This window comes from Hemicordylus capensis, chromosome 5 (genome assembly GCF_027244095.1).
Source record: "Hemicordylus capensis ecotype Gifberg chromosome 5, rHemCap1.1.pri, whole genome shotgun sequence".
Lineage (NCBI taxonomy): Eukaryota > Metazoa > Chordata > Lepidosauria > Squamata > Cordylidae > Hemicordylus > Hemicordylus capensis.
In genome coordinates this window covers 204,586,405-204,610,906 of record NC_069661.1, presented here as the reverse complement: position 1 = coordinate 204,610,906, position 24,502 = coordinate 204,586,405, and the positions used below count along the sequence as shown (strand labels likewise).

Sequence of the window (24,502 nt, the reverse complement as noted above, 5' to 3'; positions counted from 1 at the left end):
CCTGGTCACCACATAATGGGAACAGTTGTTGCCTTTTTGAAGAGAAAGACCACAGGAGTCAAAGCAGCAATACAAAACACTTCTGAGCACCAGCTTTCCTCAACAATAACTCAAGATGGTATTTTTCTGGAGAAGAGAAGGAGGCATGCTTAGTTTTGTAAGATCTCAAATCCATTCATGCTGTAACTGTTAGTATGCAACTTCTCAATACAGAAAACTGACTGGGTAGTCTTTGCATACAGCATATGAAAAAGCGCTTGTGAAATATACCTGTCACGGAACAGCCACTTTCCCCAACTAAGCTACAACAAGAACAGCCATGTTTCTCAACAGCCATAATTCTGCCAAGGATTTTCCACATTGGTGCATAATTAGTCCTGGAAACATCGCTTTACTAGAGCTTGGTAGGTTCCAATACTAGACATACCACAAACTCTTCAGGCGCAGGCATTACTTGCAATTCTGACTGGCAGTAGCAACTTAATGCTTCTTCAGGCCTCGACCATCTTAATGCCTTGACCATCTTCAAGGCCATCTGTATTTCTCTTGTTTAATTTGTCTCCTAAGAAGTCTGAGGCATCCAGTTCTGTTTGCTATGAATTTCCTTCTTGACCTCTGGCTCCTGCTCCTCCCACGTTTCACTACAAAGATGCCTTGAATTTCCAACTCCAGTTTTAACACGACTGCTCTGTCAGCTGCAAAGCCCAACTATTTTTTCTAATATATCTATGCTAACACATCAGCAACATGTTTGAATCCTTGTGTTCTAAATTAGGCATCATGGCAAATCAACTAGCATTCAGAAAAGGATTAAATCATGAAGCAAGTTTTCGTAGAAAAGTACTTTAATTGACCATACAATATACACACACGTTTGAAGAAGCTCATTTGTTCAGGGGTTATTTTCCATCATAGTAATGATGAAACAAAACAATGAAGTTCATCTCTCTTTAGGGGTGTTTGTTTTCTTGCGTCTCGTGTGGTACCTTGAAGCAAAAATATTAACGTATAATTAAAACTTGTTTGCAGTTTGACAGATTAAGTCATTAAATACTTAAAACCATGGATAGACATTGTGACTACAATTATTCTTAACAAACCTGTGCACAAGTTGTCAAATGTTATACGAGTTTGCTTCCTATTCATGCTAATAATTCAGACATCTCAAGGAGATTTAGAAAGGTTTGAAGTCTCCTACATCTGAGAAGTACATCTGTGGGCCCCCACTGACTGAAGTTGGGCAGATGTTTAATTATAGCAGGACTTTTCAGAACCAGCACCAACCTTCAGAGGGAAACCTGCCTGGCTGCAATGCCTTTGGAGTTGGTTAACCTTCTGGATTTTGTATGGATTACTGCCTGCTTTTGTGATTTATGACTATTCTAAGAGTCTAGCAGTATGAATGCTTCTGCATTACTTAAGATTAGGTGGGATATAAGTTTTAGAAATATGTAAGTCATACAAGAGCTCCTCATACTAACTTACATGCAGACTGGTGTTGCACTAGCTGTTGTGATAGCACAAGAATGTCATACAAGGACATTGCACAAAGAACATTACACTAGTGTTGCCAATTAGTTCTTGCACTAGCAGAAGATGTCAACAAGTTGCACAACCTTGTGCGTGTCCTGGAGAAGGTCTTGCACTAGCAACTTCACAAACATCTTAAGTATATGCAACTTGTTGCATTAGCGCAACACTAGACTGGATGTCAGCCAGTTCTGGCACAAGGAAAGATCAGGCTTCCAGCAGCAAAGGGACAAGATTTCCTTCAAGGCTGCACACCCAATCCTAGGTTCAGCACACCATATTAGGCTCAAGTAGTTATTTCTACAGTCCCTTATTTCTCTCTTGCCATGCCCTGATTTCTTGGTTAAATTATGGTGACCTTGCAGTTGCGGAACCAAACTTCAAAGCACTCATGGTCAGTTCTGAAGTAGGCTTTGTGCACAACAAGCAGAGCAAGATTTGAATACATTCAATTCCTTCTTCTACCACTGACAAGAGAGAGCTGACATCATATTGCTGTCACAACAGGGTTGCATCAGCCACTAGCTTGGTTGCTTATGGAAAAGAAGAAATTGGTTCCTCAGGCAACCATGCAAATATCCATTTTATTTCCTGTCTTAGAACTACTGAGAGGTAAGAACAGCACATCCTACAGCCTCTAGGACACATCTCTGTTTATTAAAGAGCTTGTAATAGAGGCTGTACGCAAGGCAGGCTATTTCCTACACTGAAGGGAGAAGAAATAGCCTCCATAATGCAGCCTGGTGGTAAAAAGGGCTTCAAGGCTTGCATAAGATAACAATCGTGCTTGTAGAGCACAGCCTTATTTAAGAGGAGCCTACATTATGGAGGATGTGGAGGGCAGCCCCCATTACTCATTGCAGAACCGCAGAACTACTGGCAACTGCCCTGTCTTCTATGAGAAGAGGGTAGTCTCCAAAAAGAAGCTGTGTCTTCTGTGAGAAGGGGTGTGCGTGAACTAGGTGGTCAAGCTGATGAAGAGCAGGGAGCATGTTCGTTAATTATGATGCTGATGCTACAAGATCTCCAACACAAATGCATTCTCACAATTTTCTCTCAGTCAAGATGAAGCTGTAAAAGCTATTATTTTTAGATCTAAGAATTGTCTGTGGTCTCAAGTTTTAATCAAATGAGTATTAACATTCTTAGTTGACAATGGAGTAAAAAAACTTTTTTTTCTTGCACTATCAAATAGAAAACAATGTAATAGCTATAGGAGTTTGTGTAGTGTGCATGAATGATATTGGTATCAGATTTTGCTTTATACTTCAAAAATGTACAAAGCATGCTAGTGATGTTAGCATATTACATTTACTCTGGTTTCCACAGCATCCTTCCCACACAAGGAAATACCTTCAGAAAGTACTTACTGTCCCACAGGATACCACCGATGTTTTGTGGTATAAAACATTTTACTAAGTTCCTCTATTGTAGGACCCTTCTTGTTCTTGAGCTCCTTCGCTTCCAATCTTGATTTCAGCACTTGATCATGCGTCTCCTCCTTATAATCCACTGGATCTAGTGGAGGAACTGGCTGTCAAACACAAACAACCCCCAAATGCCATCAAATTCAAACTAGAAAAAAGTGTTTTGCTCTTTCAAAGGAGAAGCCATAAACCCATGCATGGTTTTACAATATAGTACATTTCTTAAACAGCTGAAAGACTACAAAACACACAACTTGAATTTTTAAAATATATCAACTGGAGAGCTGGGCAGTGAGTAACCAAATGCAATACCCCAAGAACAAGCATGTGAAGTATTTATTTATTTGATTTCTGTACCACCCTTCCAAAAATGGCTCAGGGTGGTTTACATTAAACACAGTAAAATCAATTAACTGTTAAAATTGAAAACTAAAAACAACATAAAACCATTATTAAAACAATTAAAACAGTTTTTAGAGTATTAGCACAGAAGTATAATCCTTCTGCGGTATTCTTATCAATCTGGTCCAGCTTCCTGTTTTTTTACAGTGGTTGGGCAAATGCTTCCAGGAAGTTCACCAGCAGGGCATGAAGGCAACAACCTTCCCCATGGTATGAAATTGGTTAAAATCACAGAAGAAACCCAACTTACTGCTGTCTACAAATACTTTAGAGTGAACTCTACCTACTTTAGAGTTAATCCTGCTACACAGAATGTCAGAATTGTAAGGAACCTTGGAGGACCTTAAGGAACCTTAAGCACCCCACAGAAATTGGTATTTAGATGCATATGGCCTCTGAATCTGGAGGTCCCATTGATTATAGTAATGATGCCCCATGAATTTATCTAGTCTAACTTTAAAGCCATAAAAGCTGTTAGCCAGGACCACATTCTAGCCCATTCACACATTAAAGTCAATGTACATACAGTCTGTGTATGGAAGCACAGATCTCTAAGCATGAACACTTATTCCCATTATGTTCAATGCACATAGAGTAGAATACTTCCTATCTTTGCCCTGTAGTAAGGTTCACTTTTTAAACCAACGCATGTATAGTCATTCACACAAGAATATGCAGTATTTTGTTCTCTTTTGTTTGAAATCTCTTGCCAATCATCTTCATTACCAATAAAGCTTTAGTGTTATGGGAGAGTGATAATCTTTGTTTTCTCCATGCCATGCACAACTTTATACAGCTTTCTTCATAGGGAAGGTGTTCTAACCCCTTTACCAAATCCATTCTGGTTGTCCCTTTTCACATGTTTTACAATGAGACAATTGGTACTACACAGAACATTCCAAATGCAGCTGCACCATAAAAGCATTATAATACATGCAAATTTATCAATCCTTTTCCTAATAATTGCATGCATGAAACCTGTCTTAATTACTGCTACACAATCTTGACATTTTGTACCGAACTATCCACCACCATTCCGCCCCCCCGATGAACTTCTGGTCTCTTTGAATGGCCACCATGCCCTTCCTGCATGCTCATTGCCAAGTCGGAGCCTTCCCCCCCCCACCCCGCCCTCTGATGGTCTAAAACATTTACATGTGCATCTAAGAGCTTTCCCCAGAAATGAGGCAGCAGTGCTGAGACAGATTTAGAGGGTATAATGAATAAACTGAACTTGAGTCAAGAATGTGGGCTGGAATCCAGAGAACCATTCAATTAGTCCAGCACACAACCCTTGCTTTATTTCTAAAACTAGTCAGCCAACCTCTATTACACAGCAAGCCAATTTTAAAGTTCAAGGGGATTTCAATTTGTGATATACCGGGGAAAGGCAGACCAAAGGCAAAAAAATAATTTTAAAAATCCCACTGGACATAGTTAAGGTCAGCACTGTGGATTCTAGCCATGACGAAGCACAAGAGGCAAGATGCTTCTGCTCCAAACCAGCTAATCAGCCACTGGTCCCATTAGTCTTCTGCTCCTTCTCCCATCTCCATGCTGCTCTCTATACCTGAAAAGTCCCCCCCCCCCACATTCCATTCTACCCACTTCTCTCATTTACTTCACTTTCCCATTTGAGCAACTACTTTGACAAATGTTTCCTGAACCAGAAAATATTTGGCTATCTCTTTCGAATTCCTGGCTTCCTCTTGTTCATCTAGTATAGGCTATAGGATGAGAATGTCAGTGCCTTCATTTTATTTGCTACGAAGGAATAACAGACATAAATCTGTGTTTGAAGCCACAGCGTTAAGAGAAGGACATGATCTGGATAGCTTTTGCCCACCGTGGGAAGGGAAAGGACAACAAGATAAAGAGGTGCATGGAGGGTGGCAGTCTTGAATAGGAATCAAAGCTACAGTATTTCATTGATAATGATGCATCTGTTGTCAAGGACACTTTCTTCTCAGTGATCAAATCACCAGTTTAAGCTATTAAAATTAAGATTCTAGCACAAGCATTCTGTTCATTTTAAATTCATTCATTCTCAAGGATAATTCTCAAAAATATATGTAGAAGACTAGCTGTTTTCCAGATATGAGCAAGAAGCTACATTTATATAGATTCACATACTCTTGTGTGTTCATATGGAAAGTCCACTGAAGGGTGATAGCAAACAATCGTCTTGTTATCCGATGTCATAGCAAGTCCCACTTTGCTAAAACAAAAAACAAAACCATTACACTCCAGAATGTTTTGCCATTTTGAAGAGATGACACGGAAGAAAGTACTTTCATAGACTTATTGACCAAACATTTTTAAAAGATCCTAATTAATAATAATAATAATTATTATTCAATTTCTATACCACCCTTCCAAAAATGGCTCAGGGCGGTTTACAAAGAGAAATAACAAATAAGATGGTTCCCTGTCCCCAAAGGGCTCACATTCTAAAAAGAAACCTAAGACACACACCAGCAACAGTCACTGGAAGTACTGTGCTGGGGGTGGATAGGGCCAGTTACTCTCCCCCTGCTAAATAAAGAGAATCACCATGGTAAAAGGTGCCTCTTTGCCCAGTTAGCAGGGGTACCAAGCAAATACCAAGCAAAGAGCATAGAGGTTCTCCTGATTCAATAGTAAGAGGCCTGCATTTTTAATATCTATTTTCCATAAATCTGTTACAGCATTTTTTGTTTGCAGTATTGGAGAAAAGACATAAAAATGCTAAAAATCAATATTGCCAAAAAATTGGAACATTTGAAAAGAGCAAATACTTCACTAGCAAGTCCAAAACAATGAGGCATCCAATCAGATGAAAGGGAAGTGGTGTTAAGAGGATATTGAGCTTTGTTAGACGCACCCATGTTCTTTATGAAAGTGATTGCAAAGTAAGTTTACCATCTGCATACTTGTCAGGAACAGTTACATGGCCATGTATGGTTTCTTCTATCAAACATCAGAACGGTTGCAATGCACACAAGTATTTCAACAAATTCACTTCCTTAACACCAACAGCAAGAAGAGGATACAAGTGATAAGCCTATTGGATTGTGAGAACACTTAGGATAAAATCCAGCTGCTAAAATCAATGGGATATATCAAGGCTTGACAAATCCCAGGCCCCAGGGAGCTAAGATACCTAGAAATGTAACCATGGCACCTAAACTAGGATATTCAGAGGTATAGCCATTTAATAAAATCTTTATTTGTCCCAGAGAGCTCTGTTTGCTCCATGTTCCTCATAAAGGAGCTAAGCCCATTTACTCTCCCACTTCACAATGTCTGTCGCTAAGTCTGGTAATTTAGTGTCTATTGTCTGGCTCCTAAATTTTTGAGCTGGCTCCTACAGCCAAAGAAAGTTGAGGCATGGGATATATGCTATCCATTTTAATGTAGAGGTGGTTCATATGCCCTTGTAATGTCTCCATAAACCAAAGTATGTTACTGTTCTTAACCACTATGTGTCACTTGGAGAGAGAAGCGACAGGCAAGCCTTTACATCTATATCAAGAGCTTCATGTTGCAGTGGCAGCAAGACCACATTGAGCTAAATGTTGGGATATGTCTGGACTCGATAAAGCACTGCTTAAAATGAATCAAAGAGAACTATAGCAGCAACACATCAGTATACTGAAGATGTTTCCCCCTCAAGAGCCACCATTCTAGTATCACACTTGGTATTCAGCAGACATTTACAATGAATGTTGAGCTAAACTAGAAAGGTGAATTAAATACCAATTGTAGTCTTCAGGAAGAGGAGAATAGGTAGACTTGTGGCGAGCATACCACCGGGCTGCATCTGAAAATCAAAGGAACAGTAGTATAAAAAACAGCAAAGGACTGTTTGATTGAATACAATGAGCATAAGGTGACCATCGTTTCTGATCTAGGGACTGATGCACATGTGCATCTGAAGATGTACATTCTTCAGATGCACATCTGAAGAAAGCTCCACTATCCCACTTCTCATAGTCCTGTACACAGCAAGCCCTTCAATGGTGCCATACAGCTTTGAAAGAAAAGCAAACTGAGCTCTCCCTAGAGCAGGGCTGCACAGTGGAGGAAGGGGACCCAGTCTCATTGTTAATTTGGCCAGCGGATCAGTGGGAGACTCCCAGGTGAGGCTGCCTGCTACCCACCCAACACCTGGAGTCAGCAAGTGGGAGGAACCATGCCCTTCACCCAACTTTTTTGAAGAGACTGGTGAGCTATCCACCCAGACAGAAGGAAGAAGATGCTGGGTACCTGCTCCAACAGGTCATTCCACAAGTGAGAGGAGGAAAGCCAGTGCTCAGCCTGAAGGTGCATCTGACACAAGAAATGAGGCAAAGGCAAGACCCAGGCTGCAGTGTCCCCTCTAACAGGTTGGTCTTGCCTGACCAACCTTTTGGAGTTCTTTGAGAGTGTCAATGAGTGTGTGGATCAAGGTGATCCAGTTGACATAGTCTACCTGGACTACCAAAAAGCTTTTGACAAAGATCCTCATCAACGACTCCTGAGGAAACTTAGCGGTCATGGGATAAGGGGACAAGTACATGTGTAGATTGCTAACTGGTTGAAAGACAGGAAACAGAGGGTAGGTATAAATGGAGAGTTTTCACAATGGAGGGAAGTAAGAAGTGGGGTCCCCCAGGGATCTGTAATGGGACCGGTGCTTTTTAATTTATTCATAAATGATCGAGAAGAAGGGGTAAGCAGTGAGGTGGCCAAATTTGCAGATGATACCAAACTCTTCCTGGAAGTGAAATCCATAACTGATTGTGAAGAGCTCCAAAAGGATCTCTCCAAACTGGGTGAGTGGGCGACAAAGTGGCAAATGTGGTTCAATGTTGGCAAGTGTAAAGTGATGCACATTGGGACGAAGAACCCCAACTTCAAGTATATGCTGATGGGATCTGAGCTGCCGGTGACTGACCGCGAGAGGGATCTTGTGGTCGTGGTGGACAGCTCGTTGAAAGTGTCGACTCTATGTATGGCAGCTGTAAAAAAAAGGCCAATTCCATGCTAGGGATCATTAGGAAGGGGACTGAAAATAAAGCTGCTAGTATTATAATGCCCTTATATAAAACTATAGTACGGCTACAGCTGGAGTACTGCATACAATTCTGGTCACCACATCTAAAAAAGGACATTGTAGAACTGGAAAAGGTGCAGAAGAGGGCAATCAAGATGATCAAGGGCCTAAAGCACCTTTCTCATGAGGATAGGCTACAACCAGGGTGGATAAAAATCAATGATTTTTTTAAAAAAATCAAAAAAAATTGATTTTTTTTATTTAAATCGGATTTTTTTAAATAAAATGCTTTTTGAGGAAAATATATTACCATCCAAAGGTTATTCCATCATGAAATAAAGATTAGTTTTTTAATTATGTAGAATAAGGCTGTATATGTTAAATTTTTTTGGTAAATAAATTCCATTAATCCATTCACAATGTCATGCTCTTCCAGAGGTTTTTGTAAGATTATTGGGCAGTTTCTCTGGCTACAAGATATTATCACAGATGCTCGGTTTACTTTTGCAGTTCTCAAAACTGAATTTGACTCAGCAGAGATCACATGCCTCTTCTTCACAGCAAAAATGTTATGACATGAACAGAGTTGAGAAAAAGACCTTAATCCTATTGTTCTACAAACCTATGAATACAGAATCAACCCCTTCAGTGCTAAGTTTCAAGAAGTTCAGTGAAATAGAATAGAAACAATATTTTTCTGATTGTTTGGAGTGGAATAGATCTGCACAAGAAGAAAGTGAAACTAAGTGTGAGGAGGGAGGGGCAAGCAGACAAGCAGTACAAAATGAAAGTGAAACTTTCTGAGCACAATACTGCATAGCCACAGACAGACAAGTCTTTGGATCTTTTTGTGTGTATGACCTGAGGTTTATCACATTCTTTCCTTGGAGGAAAAAACCTATAATGGCAGCAGGCCGTAAAAGAGACCCAGTTTGGCAATATTTTAATGAAGTTCCTTTACCTATATCGGTAAGGCAGGCATGCGTGCAAAATGCAAACACTGCAACAAAGAAATGCAAGGCCTGGTGGCCCGAATGAGGCAACATCATGAGAAGTGCTGTGATGAAGATGACCAAAGAAACACATTTGAACAGGCAGGATCTTCAGGTTGGTAAACATTTTTATTGAATCATATAATATTTCTAAAGACTGCCTTGAACTGTCATGTTTGAGCAAAATTATATTTCTTATTATTACTGCATGTTACTGTCATTTGGTACAGTTATGAAGAAAAGCAAATATTCCTTTGGGGGCAGTGCTGTGTACAATAAGCAGAAATTGTATAAACAATAAAATAACAGCATTGACTTTTTTGTTTAGGGGAATTCATGGATTCTGGAAACTATCCACCTTCAAGATCACCATCCTCCTGTTCTACAGTTTCAGAGTTATCCATCCAGGATAGTGCTTCATTAGCATCATCATCAGACACCCACAGCCACATATCACTATCACCTAAAAGAAAGAAAAAATCCTTCCCTCCTGGAACCACCATAGATAAGTTTGTGATAAAAACTAGCAGATTAGAAAAAGAGTTAATTGATGAAAAAATTGCCCAGTTTGTTTATGCAACGAACTCTTCTTTCCGTCTGACTGAGAACCCACATTTCATTAATATGGTTCAGTCACTGAGACCAGGATACAGTCCACCCAGCAGAGCAGATGTTGCAGGGAAACTGCTGGATAAAGTGTATGACAGAGAAATGGAGCAATGTGCAACAGCTCTGGAGGGTAGAATTGTTAACCTAAGTATTGATGGGTGGAGTAATGTCCACAATTATCCTATTGTATGTGCTTGTATAACAACAGAAGAAGGGAAAGTCTTCCTTGCACAAACAATTGATACGTCAGGAAATGCACACACAGCAGAATACTTACAAGAAGTGGCAGTAAAAGCTATAATAACATGTGAACAAAAATTCAAATGTCTAGTACGCAGTTTGGTCACAGACAATGCTGCAAATGTATCCAAGATGAGAAGAAATTTAGAAGAGCAGGAAGGGAATACAAAGCTAATAACATATGGTTGCAGTGCTCATTTGCTGCACCTCTTAGCCAAAGACTTAAGTGTTCCAGAAATAAAGACTAATGTTGTTGAAATTGCTAAATACTTCCGTAACAATCACTTTGCTGCAGCAGCTCTGAAAAGGATGGGTGGAACCAAGCTAACGCTCCTACAAGATGTTAGATGGAACTCTGTGGTGGACTGTTTTGAGCAGTATATCAAGAACTGGCCTATTCTGATGACAGTTTGTGAACAAAATCGAGATAAAATAGATGGCACTGTCACGGCCAAAATCCTCAACATTGGGCTTAAGAGAAATGTTGAACATATGCTGAGCATCCTGAAACCCATCTCTGAATCTTTAAACAAAATACAGAAAAATAGCTGTTTTATTGCTGATGCTGTTGAAATTTGGAAGGAACTGAGTGAACACTTAAAAACAGAACTACACATGGACAGAATTAAATTACAAGCATTAAAAAAATGAATGGGACAAGTACTGTCTCCAGCTCATTTTTTGGCAAATATTGTCCATATCCAGTACCAGGGTCAAAACTTAAGTGCTGAGGAAGAGGAGTTAGCTATGACATGGGTATCCAGCAATCATCCATCTGTAATGCCAACTATAATAAACTTCAAAGCTAAGGGGGAACCATTCAAGAAATATATGTTTGCTGAAGATATTTTAAAGAAAGTCACACCAGTGAACTGGTGGAAGTCACTTAAGCACTTGGATTTAGAGACTGTTCAAGTAATGATTTCACTTTTAACAGCAGTAGCTTCTTCTGCAGGCGTTGAAAGAATATTCTCTTCCTTTGGACTCATTCATTCTAAATTGAGAAATCGTTTGGGACCCGATAAAGCAGGAAAGCTTGTTTTTCTTTTCCAGATTATGAACAAAGAAGAAGATGAAGATGACGAGTGAGCTACAGAGGACAGTATTTCATGTGTAGGCTGGGCTGACAGTCTAAGTTTCTTAAAATATATATATTTTGTTTAGCCAAATTAGTTAACAAACATGGATGTTTGTTTAAGCAAATAACATATGCTGTAATGTTATTGTTTCAGTTGAATAAATCTATTTAAATTGTTATTATTAAGGTAATGATTATTTTTCTCCTTCCTAAGTACAACAGAAAAGTTGTCCAAATATGAATGATTAACCTATTAAACTGGGGATAAAAAAACTAATATGAAAAGTTGTTATTCTAAAAATCTTCATCTATTTACATATTAAAGTTATACCAGCAAGAATTAGTCTTTATGTAGAAAACTATGATTTAAATCAAGCCTTACTGACTAGTGATTTAAATCGTGATTTAAATCGTGAATTAAATCAGTTTGATTTAAATCAAATCCACCCTGGCTACAACACCTGGGGCTATTTAGTTTAGAAAAAAAGACTGCAGGGAAACATGATAGAGGTCATGCATGGTGTGGAGAAATTGGATAGAGAGACATTCTTCTCCCTCTCCCATAACACTAGAACCAGAGGTCATCCCATGAAACTGATTGCCAGGAAATCTAGGACCAGCAAACGGAAGTACTTTTTCACACAACGCATAATCAACTTGTGGAATTCTCTGCCACGAGATGTGGTGACAGACAACAACCTGGATGGGTTGGACAACTTAGAGGGGCTTGGATAACTTCATGGAGGAGAGGTCTATTGACGGCTACTAGTCGGAGGGCTGTAGGCCACCTCCAGCCTTGGGGGCGGGGTGCCTCTGGGTACCAGTTGTGGGAGGGGTGCCTCTGGGTACCAGTTGCAGGTGAGTAACAGCAGGAGAGAGGGCATGCCCTCAATTCCTGCCTGTGGCTTCCAGCGGCATCTGGTGGGCCACTGTGTGAAACGGGATCCTGGACTAGATGGGCCTTGGGCCTGATCCAGCAAGGCTGTGTTACAGGGATTCCTGGATGTTGTTGACTACAGCTCCCAGAATCCCCAAGTAAAAGCTATTTTGGGAGCTGTAGTCAACAACATCTGGAATCCCTGTTAGAGGGAACACTGCCAGGTTGCGAAAGAATATGCTTTGAGTAGGGAACCAGAAGGGATATGGAGTGTCGTTAACTGTCACTGTGCCCTGAATGAGACTGTGGGATAAAGAGGTTTTCATTTAATCCTTGAAAACCTTACATCTCCCATGTGGTCCACAGATCCAGGGCTAGGCATCCAATGTGGAGGTACTCCCAGGGAGGGCTCAACATCTATTCTTCCCCAACAACTAAGAACTCTTCTTTTTCCTTATGCATGGTAAAAGGGAGACCATCCTGGGCCACATCACTGAACTGAGAGTTGCTGATGAGGAAGAAAGCTGTGCTCTCACCTCCTCAGCCTTCCTTCTGTTTCAGCTTGTGTCCCTTTACAAGAACTCAATGAAAAAAGAGGAGAGGGAAGGCTCCAAACCCTTGTGGAGTGGATTAGGCAAGGGGAAGTTGCTTATACTCCATTCAGCAGCACTCACTTGAGGTCTCTGCACTCCGAGAGGAAGGGATTGGCAAGAATAAAAAGGGAGCACAGGCTCCCGTTTTCCCTTCTCCAAGCAGGCACAGCTGCTACATCTGCCAGTTTCCCCCAAGTTCCTTTGCTGCTGCATTGTTTCTTCCTCCTCTTCAGCAGAATGCATGGATATCTCATCACGCTGATAGCAGGTAGCCAGGTTTGAGCCGGAAGAGATATAGGTTTCTCTCTTCTTACAAGCCAAGTATCACCCATTTGCCTTTGCTGAAACTGACCGGATTCAGTCAAGCTTATCTGGGGTTGAGACACTGATTTTCCTCTCTTCCCAGTGGCCACCCAAGCCAAAGTTGCCAAGCTACACCATGGCTAGGCCATGACAGCAGCAGCTGCCGCCGCCACCACCTGGTCAGAGCAAGCTTGTGCTGCATAAGGGGATAACTAGAGGGCCTTTGTCCCACCAGATGCTTGTCTGTTATGGAACTTCAGGGGCATCCCTATGACATACAGGTTCCTGCTCTCTTGCCAAACCAGTGGGCATATTCCTAGTCTCTAATAGGACAATATGCAGAGTGTTTACCAGTTTCCAGAGCTTGCCTGGTGAAAGCAGCAAAACGCATCCACACACAAGTGGACAATGCAGTCCTTCCCAATGCTATTGCCATGCTAGCAGATAATACAGATGACACTTCAAGGAGGTATTCAGAGGGAAGCCGTATTGTTCAGTCCAGGTTTCATAGCTGTGTGTCAATAGCATATTAGTCAAAAGTTACATATTAAGTGTACAATTTACATATAACATTGCCCAGTTTTAAAAATAAATTCCCAATTCTTTATTTAGCATTTAACTGTTCAGCATCTTTACCTCAATATGAAATTAATTAATCCAATTCTACAGGTGGGAGGTTTTTTAGCCTCAGTCCCCAAAGCTATCCATAGTTCCATGATTGGACTGAGACATTCCAGAATAGAAAAATAAATTCTTTTTTTTAAAAGAAATATTAAAATATTTCTGTCTTGTGTTTCTACACCAATTACCTAAGGAAGCTAACAAGATACAGTCAGACAAAAACAAAATAACTCAGAACTAAATATCAGATAAAAATTAGAACAGCAAAACAGTAGAGGATGTTGTACTCTTCCCAAATAAAATTGACTTAGATTGGCATCCAAAGTAGAAGAGAACAGATAAGCAAAATTCTCTGGGCGGCACCACCACAAAAGCACTGTCATAGGAACATAGGAAGCTGCCATATACTGAGTCAGACCATAGGTCCATCTCACTCTGTATTATCTACACAGACTGGCAGCGGCTTCTCCAAGGCTGCAGGCAGGAATCTCTCTTGGAGATGCCAGGGAAGGAACTTGGAACCTAGATGCTCTTCCCAGAGCGGCTCCATCCACTCTTACAGTTCTCACACTTCTAGCCTCCATTTCATATGCAACCAGGTTAGCTGAACCCAGCTTAGCTAAGGAGACAAGTCATGCTTGCTACCACAAGACCAGCTCTCTTTGGCTACTACTTGTGTAACTAGAGATGACCATCTCAGCAAGTGGGTAGATACAAGGTGGTCCTTCATGAGTTGTAGTCCCAGGCATAAAGGATGGTAAGATCTGCATTGATACTTTGACTTGTGTCCAGAACCTCACTGGAGCCAAGAAAGATCTTTAAGCAGCAGCTCTGTGTTAATGTCCTGGCTATTGTAATGCACAAACAAAGCCCTATTCAGACATTACATAATGTGTGTGTACAGGAGGCTGTACACATTCATGCTTTTGTATGACTGCACGTGTGTTCATTTAAAAAGTGAACCTGGTTACGGGCCCCATCAACTGCCAAGTACAGATAAGGAAGTGTGCTACTGTTCATGTGTTGACCATGTGTGAATAACTGCAGCCCTATTTAGACATTATGTTATAATCAGTGTTCCCTCTAATTTTTATCATCTGTGCACAGAATAAGTTTCGTTCTGGGTGACAATATGAAGGCAGTTTGTGAGCACACATGCATTCAGAATGGGACCTGCCCGATTCAACCTGAGCAGTTATTAAAAGAACTTGTGTGCACACACATGTGTATGCTATATAGGGAACACTGGTTATTATATATGTTTTTGTGGAATGACTGTAGGGTAAAGGTAAAGTGTGCTGCCGACTCCTGGCAACCACAGAGCCCTGTGGTTGTCTTTGGTAGAATGCAGGAGGGGTTTACCATTGCCATCTCCCACGCAGTCTGAGATAATGCCTTTCAGCATCTTCCTATATCGCTGCTGCCCGATATAGGTACCAGTGGGAATTTGAACGGGCAACCTCTGGTTTGCTAATCAGGTCATTTCCCTGCTGCGCCATTAGGTGGCTTGGAAAAACTATACCTGCATTCATTTTAACAGCAAACCTGGGCACAAGGTACAGATAAGTGTACTTCTGTACCCTTATCTGAAAAAGAAACAAAGTTGGCTAATATCAGCTGTGTATGGGAAGACCTACCTTCATGGCAGGAGCGGCCCAATCCTCCTTCCCTAGGCATTATCTGCTTAGTTCTCAGAGTAGTCAGTGTGAGGTGGCAGGTGCTTATAGGCAGGGCCCCAAAACAATTTCTAAAGTGTGATGGCTCAAGCCAGTTGAGATGTAATTAATGTTGCATAACCACACATCAATCCAGGGATTCCCAGATGTTGTTGACTACAACTCCCAGAATCCCCAGCTACAATGGATTTTGCTTGGGGATTGTGGGAGTTGTAGTCAACAACATCTGGGTATCCCTGTTAGAGGGAACACTACATCATTCAATTGTCTTTTTCTCAACATTGTTCTGAGAGTAATAAACTCACTCACTCATGTGAGCCTGTGGTGTGTTGAGGATCTCTTCCCTTTTTGTGGCTGCCAGGAGATGTGGCTGGGTGTGTGGCCATCCTGAAAAGGATAGCACTAAGGTTAAGCACAGAGCCTCAGGGTAAGACTCCTTACCCACTACTTAGTGGTGACTGATCTAACCAAGTCCCCCGCCCCACCTTTTCCTCCTCCTCACTCTCGCAGGAGGAGAATACAGTCAGTCACTAGGGTAGCTGATGTTCAACTAACTTTTCCCTACGAAGAAAGAGGCAACAGGGGGCAGATTGTGGGTTGCAGGGCAAATCTACTGCCTAAGGTGACCACTACGACCTGATTCAAGGTAGGGCAATCCTGGGGAAAAGGCAAGAACTGGAGGAAAACAGTAATCTTTAGAAAGAGAGATGAGGAGCAGAGTATATCTCTATTTCTGTTGTGTTCTGCCTCCTGTTCCCTTTCCCATTAGAGAGATGTTTCTTAATTTTTCAGAGGTGTGTTTACATCCTCTGAGTTTGGGACATCTCCATACACAGGGTATTTGCATACTCTGAAATATTTATTTATTCAATTTCTATAGCCTCCTATCTACACTTACCTAGGAGCAAGTTCCTCTATGCTTAGTAGCATTTACTTCTGAGTAGATATGCATATGATTAGACAGTTCGGTTAGATGAAGCCAGCTCTACTTCAAATAGTGAAGGGCAGCCTGTGCAGGCTACAAATGGGTCCAATTAAACTACATTAAATGGGATCTCAGTCTGCTACACTGAAAAGACGCAGTTCGGGAATATTAGAACTGAAAGCTTACTGTTCAAGATTCTTTGGCCTCTCTTCTAAACCTTGACACACACACTCACTCACAGAATCCGACTTCAGCTGTGATCCTTCCCCTCCACAAGAATGCCATGCTCTGCAGCCTGCAGTCTGTGACTGGCTAGTCACAGGAAGCAAGGCTTTGCAGTCAGTTGCTGGGTCCTAGAGAGAATGAACTAAGTGCATACTTCCTTTATTCATCAGTCAATCATCCTTGCTTACCCATATTTACCCAAATACATGACAACCGAATTTAAGACAAGCCCTTTAAAAAAATAAATACAGGTTATACCCTTGTTTACCCAAAATGAAGAGGACTGAATTTAAGATGACCCCCTGATTTCTAACATGAAATAATTTGGGGGGAAACCTAGTCTTGGATTCAGGTAAATACAATAATCATCCTTGTGAGGGCTCAGCCTTCATGGGCCAATCTTTGGTGAGTGCTCCAGCTCATAGGCCCCCACGCTTCCAGGGACTTGCTCTTTGCGCCACCACCAGAGCAGTCAGAAAGAACCACCACGGACACTGGGGAGGAGAGAGGCCAATTCCATCATGTGCCCTCCTGTGAGGAGTCTAACTGCCATCAAGGCTTTCCATAATAGATATCAAGGGAAGCAAGAGACTTTTATTTTAAGTAGAAGACCTGCATGTGGAAGCCCATCCCTGCTGAAATTGATACCTTTGTACAAGTCACCTTGCAGATAAGTAAGTATCAATGTTACCGCCTCCCAAATCCCAAATAGCTGCCCCAAGCAGTTTCATGTGGAATCTCATGGCACACTTAATACAAATACCAAGTACTGAAGCCGAGGTCACCCAGAACCACCTTCTGATATCATCTCATTGCCATCACAATGCAGTGCCTTCAATTCCTAACTCAAACAAGCAATCAAGGAGGATATCATCATAATGAGAGACCCATTTCTCCCTTTTCCTGGTGAAGATGATAATCAACTAGGGTGACCAAAACAATTTCCATCCTGAGCCTACGAAACCAGAATGAAATGAATCATCATCATCCAGGAATACTTGTTGCTGCCATACATTTGGGCACCTTGTCCAAACATGAGAGTTTAGTAACTGACTGATAGCTTGCTAAGTGATAACTTGCTAAGGGATCCCTCCCAGAAGTTATCTCACAACCACTACCTTTAAAGTAACAGTACCCCAACTCTTAACAAGGCCTTCACCACTCCTCAGACCCAATCTGTCAATCTCTACTAGCCAGAAATTATCAGCACAATGATTAAGGATAAACATACAACTAATAGGTCACACTTCTAATACTTTGGCTGCAAAAGCCAAAGTACATCCAATAGAGACAAAGAATCTAGGGGAACATACAGCAATTGTACCACATCCAATGTAGAATTCAAAGGAAAAAACTGTCCACAAAGTGCTTATTAAAAATATATATACACCATCTTTCAATTAAACACGTTCTCAAAGTGAACTTGTGAACACAGCAAAAAGGTATGAGGAATATGGCTGCCCATCCCAAAAGGGCTCACAAGCTTAAACACAAAAACCAACCTACAAAGGAGACAACAGTAACAGTCACTGTGGAGACACTATGCTGGGCTGAACAGCAAGAGCCAAGAACCATCACTTTAAAAGGATGCCTCCTTTACCCAGTTAGCAAGGAACATTTAACCAAGTCACAATGAGCTACTAAAAGTTGCCTTGGATTATCACAGGACCCAAAATTGAATAAAGCAAGCCCCTTTTTAGGGATGTGCACAAAGATCTTCGGTGCCGACGGGGGGTAGCACTTTAGGGGCGGGGGAGGGTGTACTCACCCCTCCTGCCGCATTTCCCCTGCCGGCGCGCTGTCATTTTGAAGCCCCTCGGGGCGGCAGCGTTCCTCCCTGCCGCCCCGTTTCCCCTGTCGGCCGGAAGATGCGCACGCGCGTGCTCCCATCATGTGTGCGCGCCCTTCTGCCATGTGCGCGCACATGCACGACGGGCGCTCGCGACTTTCGGCCGACGGAAGAAACGCTGGCGCCCCGAGGGGCTTCAAAACGACAGTGCGCCGGTGGGGGAAATGCGGCGGGAGGGGTGAGTACACCTTCCCCCACCCTTAAAATGCTACCCCCGTCGGCATTTCGGCGCCGAAACTGCCCCCAGTGCCGAAACATTTCGGAGGCCTTGATAATGGCCTCCGAAACATTTTGGGCACAAGCCTACCCCTTTTACCATTCACAAAACATCTGCAGACATTACTATGAAGATATGGTGGCAGAGAAGTATAATCTCTTTGCCATCATGGAGAAGGTTTTGATATGGTTTCTCACCCAATTCCAACAAAATATGAGGCAATCAATCTATGTTTATATTTTTCTTCTGCAAATAGAGGCGCTCTTACCCCTGGACTTCGGGGCCAAAGTCCAGGGACTCCACAGCCCCTGGGCCCCCCCAAATCATCTTTAGTCTGTCCTGGACGGTATGGTTTGTGTCCTCAAGAACCTACATGTTAAAAAATGATGCTTAACTCGCAGCAGGGGGGCCTCCAAAAGCCTTTAGGTCCAGGCTCCAAAATTATCTAGGTGCACCACTGACCGCAGAGAGCTACTTTATTATTATCCTTATAATTTTATATTTTATATCCTGCTCTTTCTGCAAGGAGCCCAGAGCAGGGTACTACATACTTAGGTTTCTCCTCACATCAACCCTGTGAAGTAGGTTAGGCTGAGAGAGAAGTGACTGGCCCAGAGTCACCCAGCAAGTATCATGGCTGAATGGGGATTTGAACTCGGGTCTCCCCAGTCCTAGTCCAGCACTCTCATGCTGGCTCTTTGAACCCACTTTATAACTAATGATAGAAAATTGGTTCTCATGGGTTCCAAGGATTATACCCAGGTCTCTAATCTGGCTTTAAAAATCAGGTTATCTTTTAAAATTTAAGCAATGGTGCAATCCTAAACATGCTTCCTCAGAAGTTCAGAAGGCCCTAAGCATGTTTCCTTAGAAGTAAATTCACTCAAACTGGACTTACTTTCTGGTAAGTGTATTTAGGGGTGCAGCCTAACAGCCCAATCTTATGCATATCTACTCAGAAGCAAGTCCCACTGAGTTAAATGGTACTCACTTCCAGCTAAGTGTGCAAAGCACTGCAGCCCAAATTACCCAAACTATGCATCATAAACAGCCACTTATTGTACAAATATAAGTTGTATCCTGGTGAGCAGGCAATGAAACTGAATGAGAATTCCTCGACTCCCCAGTGGTGGGTGTGCCACCAAGGGCTTACACTGGTTTACAGATGGGCTACTAAAATATGTTGCGGGCTAGTAATCTTTGTGGTCTCACTGGCAAGGCTGCAACCATATTTAGGGAATTCGGGAGATAACCTTTACACAATAAGCTCCACTTAATATATAGTTACCTTTATTTCACAAGGACTGTCAATATGAGTAAAATTATTTTATTTATTTTATTTATTTATTGTTAGATTTCTATACCGCTTTTCGCTAAAAACAACCCCAAGGCGGTTTATGCTATATGTGCCTCATACTCTCAAACTCATTCTAGACAACTAATCTTCACTCACGCACACACTTTTACAGCACACTCTCATGCATCTTCACTGAGAATTATGTCCCACTGCTCACTAGCCACTCAAGTCAGCCAACTTTCAACACAGAATTTAAACAACTGCAAACTCTGGACACAGATTCCCAGGTGTCAGAACCCTAGAACACATAGCCAGAGCTTTCTTTTTAGGGCAGGGTGTGACAGCTTGACACCATCTTTGCTCAAGAAGTTCTTAACAGGAGCCCCCCAAGGCATCTCTTTCTAGTTCAGCTACAAAGAAACCAGCACGATCATGGCGTTCTCTCTAACCAACACCCCTAACAGCACGCAATGTCAAAGGTGAGCAGCATTCTCTCTAATTTTTTTTCGTCTGTTTGCGGAATGAGCTTTGTTCTGGGCAGCAGTATCAAGGCAGTGTGAGTGGACATGCCTTCAGAGTGGGACCTTCCAGATTCAACCTGAGCGGGATCTAAAATTAACGGAGCGGACATCAAAGAATGTGTGAGAGCACACGTGCACGCCTTAGTGGGAACACAGAAGGCGAGCCTCCTTTTGTCGCTTCCTTCTTGTTTACATAAGGAGACTCACTACATTAAGTTCCCAGCTACACGACCAGGGCATTCTCTGCACCGGGTGACGCTTTCGCTCCAGCTTTCCTTCCTCAGGCGGGAGAAACCTCTCGTGTTTTGGACACACTGCACGCTTTGCTAAAGTAACATGACCTCGGAAAAGAACTGAGCTGGACTGGAAGCCAGAAAGCCACCCTTGGGACAAGTTTCGCCCTTGCCTAACTGATGGGAGGGAGAGAAGGATTCTGAGCCAGGAAGTCACCAACGCGCCTTCCTTCCTCTTGAGCCACGCGGTCCTTTTCTTCTTGGGAGAACATCCCCGTTCTCTACACTGAGCGGGGTTAGGCGGACGAGCGTCTAACTCAGGGGAAATGAATATATATTTTAAAAGGTGGCCGTTACCTGCTCCAATCAACACGGCAGCCGAACCATCTTGTCCTGCGAGAACAGCAACGTTTCCTCTACGGCGAAAAGGAACGCACAAGCCAACTTCCGGTCGCGTCCAAAGGGCTCTGGGAAATGTAGTCTGGGTAAGAATATCTGACTGAGAAGGCCGCCTAATTATTGATTGAATGGTATCTGTGTGTATTCCTAATACACAAATAAAAGGGAGAGAAGAAAAGCTTTGCGCGCTAAACTTCTGCATGTCAAGGCGCGATTAATGTGCGGGAACCCGGGTGGGCAGCGGAAACAACTTTTAATCTACAGTTGCACCTACAACAGTTGCTTCTTTATGTGCTCGGGTTGATCAACATTTGTGGACAGATGATGTTGAATTCAAGAGATGCGGAGACTGCGGTAGGCTACAGTAGCAGTGAGGTAACCCGAGAGACAACAGAGGGGAGAAATTGTGCAACTGGCACCATCAAGCCCCAGCACAGCATCCTTCCAGTGCCTGCTGCTGGTGTCTACTTTATGTTTCTTTTTCGACTGTGAGCCCTTTGGGGACGGGGATCTCTCTAATTAATTTATTATTGCCTTCTCTATGTAAACCGCTTTGAGAACTTTGTAAAAAAAGCGGTATATAAATATGCGTTTGTTGTTAAGAATTGTTAAGAAGCAGCAGGACTCTCAGCAAATGCACCTTTTTCATCCCTGTGGCACTATGGCAAAAACATACAGAATCCCTTCTGTTGCACTACAATTCAAGGCACAGCACACACACACACACACACACACACACACACACACACACCCCAGTCACCTTTGACTTGATTCCAAGCAATGATTTTCACTGTTTTTCAAGTGGGGGCCACATTGGTTGAAAATTTCAGTGCAAGAGCCATTTCCCACTGTGTTGATGGCTACAAGAGCCTTGCTTCTTCCAGCCAGACAGGGGGGTGGGCTTCAAGAGAAACTCAGTCCTCTCAAGCCCCCACATCTTAGAAGGTGCACATGGACTGTTGGGAAGTGTAGTCCTTCTCAGCGCTTTCCCACAGACTTCTGTGGGGAAAGGACCATCCAGCAGTCTGTGTGCACCTTCTAAGACAGTGCAGGGGCTTGAACTGTCCGACAGGTCTCTGTTTCTCTTAAAGGAGCTCCACCACTGCTGGGGAAAGTGCAGCATCGCCTGGTGTATCTGGTCTGCATGGTGCCAGGAAGCTGGGCAAAGTATATGGCTTTGGCTGAAACTTTGTACAGGCCTAATAAAAAACTAGCCGAGGTGAAGGTGAGCAGCAGGGATGTAGCAAGGTTGGAGTGGGCCCAGAGACAAGATTTTAAAATGCCCCCACCCCCTACTCACTGAAGCTCAGCTCATGAAGTAAAGAAATCTTAAATGAGGATGAACAGTGGTAACAAAAAGCATAATAAAATTTATATATCACCTATGTGCCACAATAGAACATCATCCTAAATTACTTTTTAAAAGGTTTTGTAAATTGTGGATGATGCAAGTCATTTAATAGTACTAGAGAAAGACATGCTGTTCTGGTAGCTCCAGGTCTTAACACTCACATCAATTTTGAAAGATGAATACAACTGAAGGAAACCCGGGCAGGTGTGCAGCTGGGGGAGTCAGTCATGTGACTTGCATCTGGGGGGCCCCCCAAGGCAGTGGACCCCCAGACAAGTGTCTCCCTTTGCCCTATTATAGTTACGCCCCTGGTGAGCAGCAGGTGAAGCTTGTCATGGCATGAAACAAAACATTATCACTTGTAAATTGCTATAGATCAAAATGTTGTTAATAGTCAGCTGTATTGTGTGTGAGTGTGTGCATGTGCATATGCATGTGCAATTTAAAAGCTGGCAACCCTATAAAGTAAAGTGTGCCGTCAGGTCGATTTCCACTCCTGGCGCCCACAGAGCCCTGTGGTTTTCTTTGGTAGTATACAGGAGGGGTTTACCATTGCCTCCTCCCACGCAGTATGAGATTGATTATACCTTTCAGCATCTTCCTATATTGCTGCTGCCTGATATTGTACCAGCGGGGATTTGAACCAGCAACCTTCTGCTTTTATAGTCAAGTATTTATTTCCCTGCTGCACCACTTAAGGTTGTTTGGCAACCCCATAATATCTAACAATTTAAAAATTCTGCCACATGCCGCTTTCATTCATTCGTTCATTCATTTTATTTATTTATTTATTATATTTATATACCACCTGATATGTGTATCTCTAGGCTGTGTACACAATTTAAAATTTGCACCTCAAAGGTTTAGGCATCCTCCATCTTAAGTTGGAGTGGAAGACATAATAAGAAACTACACCATTGAGGTGTCCCTGTGTGTCACACACTACAACTGTACCTAATTTGGTTCAAATTGGTTAGACAGTCCACAAGTTAGTCCACTTGCACCTCAAATGGATCTGCCATCTTGGATTGGGGTAGATGACATCATCATAAACCACACCACTGGGGCATCCCTATGTGAACCTACAGCTGTAGGGATAAAATTTGGTTCAAATCTATGTGAACCTACAGCTGTAGGGATAAAATTTGGTTCAAATCAGTTAGGCTGTTCACAAGTTAGCCCACTTGCGCCTCAAAGGTTTGTGTGTCTGCCATCTTGGATCAGGGCAGGTGACATCATCACAAACTGCACTGTTGAGGTGTCCCTCTGTGTCCCTACAACTGTACCCAACAAAGTGAAAAACAATTAAAACCATTTCACAGAATATAAAGTTAAAACAATTTCATGGGATAAAAACAAACAGTTTAAAATTAATTTCAGTTAAAGGTTAAAAGCCAGTCACAATATTGTAGTGATGGGAGAAGCTACGCATTGGAGAATTTTGTATGTGCTTTTATTGAGACAACTTGTCTTGGGGCTGCAAACAGCACCCCTCTATGTGATTTGGAGTTGCAGGCTTGCAACCTCCATCTTGGCTACCTGAACTCATGGGATTGTGAATATGCCCATGTTTGGCAAATTATTCAGTTTGGCCGCCTGGCACAAGCAAACATGGGGCAGCACTGCCCAAGGCGAGAATAACAAATGACTGAAGGGAGACCCTCATGGCCTCTCTTGCAAAAAGGGAGGGAGCTAGCAAACAGATCAGGGTCAAAGAGACCTTCACAAGCGAAATAGCTAACTCCTTTTGCAATGGGATCAGCCTTGCTAATTGTTCTTATAACTACCTAGATAAGCAAGGCACACCCCCAGTCTCCTGTCACAGTGTTAATAAGCTGGCAAAGAGGCAGAGGTAGGATCATTAACAGAAAAGGAAACCTCTCTCTCTGTAAGGAAGAGATGTCCCAAACTCAAATAAGGCTTTTGAATTCACCCTCTACACACACCTCTGGTCTAGCCATTCCATCTTTTGTTTCTTAAAGATCACACCCACTTGATTGGTTCAGGTAAACATGAACTTCTTTATTACAGTGAGTTTCAGCCCCTGCAGTCTGGATGCTTGACTTATGAATTGCCTCAGGATATGTTTTTGAGTATAAATACACCTGGCCCAGCCACAT

General features: G+C 42.4%; 2 protein-coding genes across 2 annotated transcripts; one reads left to right on the top strand and one right to left on the bottom strand.

Moving 5' to 3' along the window:
* Window positions 1–827: 827 nt before the first annotated feature.
* On the bottom strand, window positions 828–21,117 carry MRPL42 (mitochondrial ribosomal protein L42). Its single transcript, XM_053256529.1, has 6 exons — window positions 20,990–21,117; window positions 13,420–13,579; window positions 7,098–7,161; window positions 5,493–5,577; window positions 2,901–3,064; window positions 828–986 (listed from the first exon to the last, which is right to left on the bottom strand). Exons 2-6 carry the CDS (start codon window positions 13,502–13,504, stop codon window positions 941–943), a joined length of 444 nt encoding a protein of 147 aa, XP_053112504.1. The 5' UTR covers window positions 13,505–13,579; window positions 20,990–21,117; the 3' UTR covers window positions 828–940.
* LOC128327583 (uncharacterized) lies at window positions 8,880–11,474 on the top strand. The gene is made up of 2 exons (XM_053256523.1): window positions 8,880–9,483; window positions 9,697–11,474. The coding sequence occupies exons 1-2, from the start codon at window positions 9,357–9,359 to the stop codon at window positions 10,866–10,868; spliced, it is 1,299 nt and encodes a 432-aa protein (XP_053112498.1). The 5' UTR covers window positions 8,880–9,356; the 3' UTR covers window positions 10,869–11,474.
* Window positions 21,118–24,502: the final 3,385 nt, after the last annotated feature.

Excerpts from the sequence above, each read along its gene's own strand:
- LOC128327583 (XM_053256523.1), top strand. The coding sequence starts at position 9,357 with ATGCGTGCAAAATGCAAACACTGCAACAAAGAAATGCAAGGCCTGGTG. Across the intron at positions 9,484-9,696 it reads TGAACAGGCAGGATCTTCAG|GGGAATTCATGGATTCTGGA; the intron begins GTTGGTAAACAT and ends TTTTTTGTTTAG.
- MRPL42 (XM_053256529.1), bottom strand. The coding sequence starts at position 13,504 with ATGGCAATAGCATTGGGAAGGACTGCATTGTCCACTTGTGTGTGGATG. Across the intron at positions 5,578-7,097 it reads CTTCCTGAAGACTACAATTG|CAAAGTGGGACTTGCTATGA; the intron begins GTATTTAATTCA and ends TTTTTGTTTTAG. Across the intron at positions 987-2,900 it reads CGGTGGTATCCTGTGGGACA|GTACCACACGAGACGCAAGA; the intron begins GTAAGTACTTTC and ends TTTTGCTTCAAG.